General features: G+C 44.5%; 3 protein-coding genes across 3 annotated transcripts; all 3 read left to right on the forward strand.

Moving 5' to 3' along the window:
- Positions 1-212: 212 nt before the first annotated feature.
- On the forward strand, positions 213-3,796 carry LOC103973621 (large ribosomal subunit protein uL2mz, N-terminal part). Its single transcript, XM_065176263.1, is given in 3 exon segments — positions 213-2,443; positions 2,797-2,861; positions 2,863-3,796. Coding segments are annotated over 3 exon segments (1,107 nt in total). The 5' UTR covers positions 213-1,558; the 3' UTR covers positions 3,020-3,796.
- Positions 3,797-3,838: 42 nt separating this feature from the next.
- LOC135659105 (large ribosomal subunit protein uL2m) lies at positions 3,839-4,602 on the forward strand. Its single transcript, XM_065176261.1, has one exon. The coding sequence runs from the start codon at positions 3,841-3,843 to the stop codon at positions 4,462-4,464; it is 624 nt and encodes a 207-aa protein (XP_065032333.1). The 5' UTR covers positions 3,839-3,840; the 3' UTR covers positions 4,465-4,602.
- A 9-nt stretch (positions 4,603-4,611) lies between these two features.
- LOC135659106 (small ribosomal subunit protein uS3m-like) lies at positions 4,612-8,136 on the forward strand. The gene is made up of 2 exons (XM_065176262.1): positions 4,612-4,831; positions 5,957-8,136. Exons 1-2 carry the CDS (start codon positions 4,757-4,759, stop codon positions 7,553-7,555), a joined length of 1,674 nt encoding a protein of 557 aa, XP_065032334.1. The 5' UTR covers positions 4,612-4,756; the 3' UTR covers positions 7,556-8,136.
- Positions 8,137-8,515: the final 379 nt, after the last annotated feature.

An 8,515-nucleotide genomic window follows, 5' to 3' on the forward strand; every position in this document is an offset into this window, starting at 1 on the left:
ACGAGAATATCCCTTTTGTGTTGTTTCACCTCTTTTCCACTTTTGGAATGTGGAATCTATCTCAATAAAGTAGCTGATTCTTTGTGGAATCTATCTCAATAAAGTAGCTGATTCTTTATATATTATATATTTGGGCAAGTCTGATTCTTTATATATTATATATTTGGGCAAGAAAGCTTAAGTCAGAGAATATAGTATTGGTACTCCTGTCTGAGGTATTAGGGCAAGAAAGCTTAAGTCAGAGAATATAGTATTGGTACTCCTGTCTGAGGGAAGTATCTCCTTCCCGGAGGTCTCTTCCCCAGTCTTCTGCTTTCTGTGTTTTTGCCTGCTGGATTCCTGCTCTATCTATTGGTGTCGGTTCAATTACTATGGTATTTTCTTGCTCTTTGCCTTAAAGTGAAGGAACTCAATATCTCCTCGTTTAAGTTGTGAATGAGTCCGGTCGTTTAAGGCATGGTCAACTCTTCTTATAGCTCATCCATTATTGAACCTCGTAACCATTCCCAAAATGCATTTGTATTGCTTGTTTCTTCCTTGTTCCCTTCTCCTTCCAGAGCTTATGTTCCCCCAAACCAGGACCATGTGCAATAAAATCCAGTATTGACTCGGCACTCTCATCTCAATTAGTTGATTCGGAACAATAAACAAGTGCAGTTGCTTGTTGAATGCACAACTTCTGTAATAGAGTAACAACAACACTAGCAAACCTCCACTTGCTAATGCACCCGCTCCAGAATGAAAGTCAGCTTAAAGCATACAGTATAGTATGATTGACTCTTACTCTGGTTGGCTTCTGGAACTCTACCACTTATTTCCCGGCGCACGAGGGCTTTCGATCTATACCCTAAACTTGCTCTGCTGACTCACAAAACTCTAACACTGTGAAACTCCTAAGGCACAACGATGAACTCAAAGAATCTATCGTTAAGAATCCATCTCTAATTACCCGCTAAAATCTATTTCTAATTGTGTGGCCCGCTTCAATCTCTCTTTTTCATCTGACTGGCTTCAATCTATCTTCTCTTTTGAATCTTATAAATCAATAGCTATAATCTTCTCTAAATGAGTAATAAAAGACCAGTTCATAGTAGTTCTTTCTTTTCTCTTTCTATATTCTTTTCTGGATTCTCTAAATGAGTAATAAAAGACCAGTTCATAGTAGTTCTTTCTTTTCTCTTTCTATATTCTTTTCTTTAAGATTAGCGCATATAAGTCCAATCAAATAATCTATAATATAGACCTCCTCATAGTTCTATAATATAGACCTCCTCATAGTTAACAAAACATCTGACTTTTCTTTTCTAATATTAGGCGCTACTTCTTTTCTTTTCTAATATTAGGCGCTACTTCTTTCTTTTCTAAACGGAAGTTCCAGTTGAGTAGCAGGACCGGAAGCAGCCCGCCCGGATTACAAGATAAGATTTCGGGGGGCCCCGCAGTTCTCAACTCAACCATTACCCAAGAAAGAGATGATAAAGGACCAACGACGATCTATGAGGATAAGGAGTAGGAGTAGTAGGAGCTTTCATGACAGTATAGGCAGCATAATATCAAGATGACGAGAGAGAGAATGAGACAAAGCCTCAAAGGTGGAGCACTTAGACATTTCACTTTGAGTCTGCGTAAGTCTGCAGGTAGGAATTCTTCCGGTCGTATTACTTCTTTTCACCGAGGGGGTGGCTCAAAGCGATTGCAGCGAAAAATCGACCTGAAACGCAGCACTGAGTCTATTGGCATTGTTGAAAGGATCGAATATGACCCTAATCGTTCTTCTCGGATCGCTCTAGTACGATGGGGGGTTAAGCTACGCCGCCAGAGGAAATGCAACACGATAGAAGAGTTCGCTCCGCCGCGTAAGATCCTAGAATCCACCATTGCCACTATCTTTTGCCTTTATTCGTTCTCTTCCCTGCCCGGTCAAGTTTCTCAAAGAAGGGGCTCCCAAGCCAAGTGCTTGCTTACGCTTAATGTAGTGGTCGGCCTTCCAACCTTCATGCCTCCTTGGTCGAAGAGCCAAGCCAGCGCAGGAAGCAAACAAACTAGCGCGAAGGACGTTTTCTTCTCTTCCCTGTCCTCCCCCTTTGCCAAGGGAGATACTACATCCCTTTGCTTCGATAGCTCTTTAAGTATCCCAAGGATAGCAGTAGCTGGGGCAAAGCGCACTTTCTTTGCTCCGCGAATGAGAGATCAAGTTCTTGGAATCAATCCGTTTTCTCTTTGCGAGATCCGAAAGTGGAGAACGGATTGCGTTATCTGGGCACATAGGATCAAACGTAAAGGAGCGCTTTCTTGGCAGAGTTTGAGGCAGCAAGAAAGATTAGGGCTTTTTGAAGCAGCTGAGCATAATGAATCGAAGCCGAAGACGGATCAAGGTAGCTTGCAAGCCAAGCCTATAGGCGAAGGTATGAAGGATAGAGCGTGCAAAGTCGATCGTGCACCTGTCGTGTGACCCGTTGGTCCTAAGCAATGTCTTTTGCGAAGCGACCCACCTAGAAATCTCTCTCCTTTTAGAGAGTAACTACAATTGAACTTCAATCAGATGCGGGTATCCAATCCCGCCGCTGAGATGTCCAGCGGATTCCATGGCCTTGACGAATGGCCGGACACCATTGTTGTTAGAAGAGCAAAAGGCCTGGGGCATAGCAGGATGAACCAATGTGAATGAGTGTTAAGCTTCGTAGTCCGAACACGATTGGTGCTGACCACACTAGGAGCTACCGTGGTAGCAAGAGAGGCCAGGCGGTTACAATTGATAGGTTGTCACTGAGCATTCCGTCTCACACGGGAAGAGAGGTTTCATTGCAAGGCTCAAAGGCAATAAGCCCGTGTGGATCCTCGCGGAGTATAGCTCACATCCAAACATCTGATTGGGGAACGGGGCAACGCCCATGAAGCTCCGGCAGAAAGGGAAGGTCTGCCAGGCCGTATGCGCATGGGTGCAGGATTCTTCGAAAAAGCAAGGGCTGACTCGGAGACCTGAGACCTTGGCTTAGCAACGAATGATGGGAAGCTATAAGAGCTTTCTCTGCCAGCGGCTTATGTAGTGGTCGGCTCGCTCCACTTTGCTTCTCCCCTTATTCCACTTCATGAAATTCAGTAGTATCAATAAGCTACTTGTCGAGTTTACAAAGCTTTGTTTCTTGTAGTATACCCGCCTACCTTCATTTGCTTGGCGGGCTTCTTATAAAAGTCAGGAAGGAAGCATTGAGGTGGTCGACCACTACTAATATTTCTTTCTATACCAAGTAATGAGCGATAGCGAAGCCAAGCCTCTTTTTTAAGGCGGGTTAGACCTGATGGCAAAAAGATAGAAGTGACTTTGCCGAGCCGAGGCTAAGGTTATGGAATTACAGAGTGAGTTTTAGGTAGTCAAACAAAATAACTGGCTTAGCTGTTCTGTTCTACAAAGGATCAAAGCTTTTGTGAAAAAGTAACTTATCAGTCTACAAAGAAAGGGAGGAGTAACGCTGTGGATATAGACTAGGCGTCGTAACAGAGTCTTGTCAGTATGAACCTTAAGGGAATAAGTCAGCCTTGTCAGTATGAACCTTAAGGAAGAAGTAAGCGAAAGTGAGCTCGTAACTAATAAAGCTGGTATAAGAAACAAAACCCTAACAAATGGAATCTATAAATTTCAAGCTAAGAAGTCAAGGAAGGAAGCAGCTTCTCTAATAACCGAGCTTTGGCTTGATTTTCAAAGGAGAGAGAGAGGGGCTTTCTAGGAAGAGCCGTACGAGGCAGCTCACATACGGTTCGGTAGCCGAGCCACAGGACACAGGGGCTTAGGTCAACACTTATATATTAGCAAGTCATCAATTGGAAGCGGGTAAAACGGTGATGAATTGCGATTGGTCCAAACCTTCTAAAAGCTTCTTGCGACCTGCCCAGAATGTCCATACATACCTTCGTCGGTTCCAAGACCTTGTTCCCACTGCGAATTCAGATCGGGTTGAAGGGAGCAATGAGCTGGCTGCTTCTTTGCCACGCCCCCCAGTTTCTAGATACAGGAAAGGAGATCTCAATTCTCAAGTAGGAAATTGCATACCATTAGCAAATCTACGTATGGGAACATGGGTACATGATATTGAATGTAATCCAGGTCAAGGCGCAAAGCTAGTTCGAGCCGCAGGAACATATGCGAAAATAATCAAGGAGCCTGCCTCACTCTGTCTTGTGCAGCTACCTTCGGGTGTTTCCAAACAAATAGATTCCCGATGCCGAGCTACAATTGGTATAGTTTCTAATCCCAACCATGGTGCACGTAAGCTTCGAAAAGCTGGACAAAGCCGGTGGTTAGGCAGACGCCCCATTGTTCGTGGTGTTGCAATGAATCCAGTGGATCATCCTCATGGAGGAGGTGAGGGGCGCACGAAAGGAGGTAGACCTTCGGTGTCACCTTGGGGGAAGCCAACCAAAGCAGGATTTCGGGCAGTATTGGGGGTTGGTCAAGTCAGAATGTAGTTAATCATGCCACGACGATCTCTATGGAAGGGGAGTTTTCTTGATGCTTTCCTGTTTAGAATGAAGAAGAACAGAGAACAGATTGATAGCAGGAAAATTTGGTCACGTAGATCTTCTATTTCGCCAGAATTCGTTGATTGCTCCGTACTCATTTACAATGGAAAAACTCCTGTTCGTTGTAAGATCACTGATGGAAAGGTTGGGCATAAATTTGGAGAGTTTGCTTTTACACGGTCCTCGAAAACAAATAGAGTAAAGGGAAGAAAGGGGATAAATCCAGTCTAAGCGCCATATGGCACGAAAAGGAAATCCGATTTCGGTAAGACTTGATCTGAATCGTAGTTCAGATCCAAGTCGGTTCAGTGAGGGCGACCGCGAAAGTAACCGAATGGGTCCGGTCCGTCTTTTCCTGATCTTTCTCCCATAGAACAGAAATGAAAGGCATGGAAGGACGTAGCAGATGTCCGGGACGGACACGACTTCTTCTACCGCTAGAAGACCACAGGAAGAAATCAACCCTGGACTATAGCATGTCGTGAAAGAGGCACCCCATACTATGAAAAGCGGGCGTGTTTCCACCGTGTCTCCGGAGCACAGTTGAATGTAGATATTATGAACGCGAGGTGAAGGATACCAGGCCGATAAACCAAAGCAAGCAAGCACTCCCTAATGTGCTGATCCCTAGCGCATCCAGGGCCCCGGCACCCAGCTCGCTTAACTGGAGAGTCCGTAACAGATCTTAGAAGTTCTCGAGTCGTATATCAGCCCTGTCCTAGGAATAAATCACCCCAAATAGTTCACTCAGTTTCATTTCTTAGCAGCAGTGAATAAACCGAAAGAGGAGATCGCCAAGCAGGCAAGTAACTACGCTCGGCTTAGCACTATGCTCCGCTTCAACAAATGATAGTTTTCGGTAGAACCGGTGAACCACGCGAGCAGGTTAGATGCGTGGGACAGAGGGCTCATAGTACCATATTTCGCAGCTATGCAGTGGATGAGAAGGAGCCTAAATAAACCAACCACTCCCATTCTTTTTTATTCAAAGACAGACACAAAAGCACTGTTCTCAGAGATTGGACTCTCGGATTAGACTAAGCAGCTACCGTTCCTTAGCGCCCCTAGTGGACTTGGCGGTGCTCTTTCTTTTCTCAAACCATAACAACTCTTAACTTTAGGGAAGATAAGGGAAGACCACCTGAGCGAATCGACCGAAGGCACTTTACTTATCCCAACCGAACGTTAGCGGCTTCTATCACGAGCAGCGTCACAGCAGCGGGGAGGATTCTCTCCAAGTATGGGGCAAAGGATCAATCGCTTGAACATTGTCCCCCGGGATCCACTACAGGTTTGGTTTTCGAGCCGTGTGATGGGTAACTATCCAGCACGGTTCAGAGAGCAATTTTCTTTAGTCTGCGCTGGTGAATAGAAGCCCCTAGGTCTAATAAGCAGGATTTCATTCTCTTCCCACGGCTCCGTCACTATTGACTCTATTTATTATTATGGTAAATCAGTCTATCAAGATGTCAATCTTAGATCTTATTTCGGTTCGATACGTCCACCTACAATATTGACCTTTGGCTTTCGTCTTGGTAGGTGTATTATTCTACATTTTCCAAAAAGGACATTTATTCATTTCTTTCTTCCCCGTCGACCACTACGACTGAAACAACCCGACAAATCAAGACCCGGAAAGGTTTTGGGCCGGTGGTGGGCATTTGAGAAAGTCGGGCCGATCAGGTGTCTTTATTCAAGCGAGGGTAAAGAGGAACAACGAAACGAAGTCAGAGGCCAGGGGGCAAGGAAAAGAGTGGAGTTGATAAGGCTCTTAGACCGGGATAAGCAAAACTCAATCCTTATTTGGCCGAAAAAGAAGCTAAGCTATGGATACCATGACCGATCACCATCGATAAATACTCCTATTTCTAAATTACTTCGGGTCAGCGGGGCGCATCCTAAATACTTAGGGGTTGTAAATAACATAGCCTTGAAGATGGAGAATTACCACTCCTCCAGAAGAACTCAGTTATTCAAGTTCTTTTTACCAAAGAAGTACCGCGGCCCGACGCGGACCCTCCCAGCAGCAGCAGTGCGTCCATCCTTTCATTATTTGGTTATGCAATACTTATTGAATACAAAGAACAAAATGCATTTCGACCCCGTCTCCGTTCTCAATCATTTCGTGGCACCGGGTTTGGCTGAACCATCTACTTTGAGGGGAAGTAAGGCAGGAAGCAACTTCGAAAGGAGAATACGCTCTCGCATCGCTTTTTTAGTAGAAAGCTTTACCAGCGATAGAAAGTGTCTTGGCCAAGTCAAAAGGAGGTTTCTCCACTTAATTAGCTTGGCGAATGATCTTCGCTTCGCGGGAACAACAAAAACAACCATATCACTCTTTCCTTTCTTCGGTGCTACCTTTTTCTTTCCAAGGGATGGAGTCGGGGTGTATAAGAACCTCTTTTTGGACAATGCCCGGGAACAACTCCTAGGTCAATTAAGGATCAAATGTTGGAACCTCATGGGTAAGGCTCCCAATGCTATAATTTCATTAATGGATAAATTAATGGACCTCGGTGATATTAGAGAATTAATAAAAGGAATAGATATTCTGATAGAGATCATACTGAGAAAGAGGAGAATTCCTTACGGGTACAACTCTTATTTGAACGAAGTGCACAAAATGCGATATAATCTGTTTCAGAGAACTCAGACTAATACCTTAATTGAGTCGGTCAAGATCAAATCCGTTTGTCAAAGTGCTTCTCTGATTGCTCAAGACATCTCTTTTCAACCGAGGAACAATCCAATCTCATTTCGTTCCATTTTTAGTAATATAGTCAAGGAGATTCCCTTAATAATGCCTAAAGGGGTGGAGGGGATACGTATTAGTTGTTCAGGTCGATTAGGAGGTGCGGAAATAGCTAGAACTGAATGCGGAAAGTTTGGAAAAACATCTCCTAATGTATTTAACCAGAAAATCGATTATGCTCCCGCTGAAGTCTCTACTCGTTACGGAATTTCAGGTGTCAAAGTGCGGATCTCATATAGTATGAAAAAGAAGGGACGTGCTACATCCGAAACGTACAAAATATAATAAATCTAGTAAAAGCAGATGTAGTAGGGGTTGCGAACCAGACGGTACACAACTTCGTTTTGGAAGATATGGCACCAAAAGTAGTGAAGCAGGTCGTCTTTCATATCGAGCCATTGAAGCAGCGCGTCGGGCTACAATCGGACAATTCCATCGTGCTATGAGCGGACAATTCCGAAGAAATGCTAAGATATGGGTCAGAGTTCTCGCAGATCTTCCTATTACGGGGAAACCTATAGAAGTTCGAATGGGAAGAGGAAAAGGTAATCCTACGGGTTGGATTGCTCGTGTGTCTACGGGACAAATCCCATTTGAAATGGATGGTGTGAGTTTGTCAAATGCTCGACAAGCCGCTACATTAGCAGCGCATAAACCATGTTCGTCAACCAAGTTAGTTATGTGGTCGTAACGTAATTGGTTAGTGGAGGGCGTCGTTGCTTGGCTCTTTTTCATCGCCGAAATTCGTAGACGAACCCTCTTTTGTTCCAGGCGTACGACCCTGAGACGAGACGAGACGTAACCGATGTCACTTTTACGGCCCTCCAGACAGTTACTCAAGTAAGAATAAGAAAGAGAAGGAAGAGCTCCAATTCAAAGAAAGACTCCGTTTTCTTTTTCACCGAGCCACATCTGGTGAGTATGTGTTTTAGAAGGACTCAGGCAAAAGCATGCATGGGCGTAGCGCTTGAGCTTAGGTAGGATTTCAGAAGCTCTATCTGTATAGTAAGGCTTGTCTCTGTTGGCAACCAATCAGACTCAAACAATAGCATAGGAAACAAGAGCGTAGGAGTGAGAGGCAGGATAAGGAGAATAAAAGACAGAAAAGTCAGATCTAGGTGTCGTAGTTGAAGAGCAAAAGGCAGCTTTGAGTTTAGTGGTTGAAGAGCGGCCGGGGCAAGTAAGGAAGAGTAGGCTAATAGGCTAGAGTTTCATTCCCATTTCGTGGTGGGGGGGGTCTCATTT

This window comes from Musa acuminata, unplaced genomic scaffold (assembly GCF_036884655.1).
Source record: "Musa acuminata AAA Group cultivar baxijiao unplaced genomic scaffold, Cavendish_Baxijiao_AAA HiC_scaffold_429, whole genome shotgun sequence".
NCBI lineage: Eukaryota > Viridiplantae > Streptophyta > Magnoliopsida > Zingiberales > Musaceae > Musa > Musa acuminata.

What these genes read in the sequence shown, in the direction of transcription:
- LOC135659105 (XM_065176261.1), top strand. Translation starts at nt 3,841, where the DNA reads ATGAATTGCGATTGGTCCAAACCTTCTAAAAGCTTCTTGCGACCTGCC.
- LOC135659106 (XM_065176262.1), top strand. Translation starts at nt 4,757, where the DNA reads ATGGCACGAAAAGGAAATCCGATTTCGGTAAGACTTGATCTGAATCGT. An exon ending in ATCCAAGTCGGTTCAGTGAG is followed by an intron (nt 4,832 to 5,956) that starts GGCGACCGCGAA and finishes ATTGACTCTATT; the next exon opens with TATTATTATGGTAAATCAGT.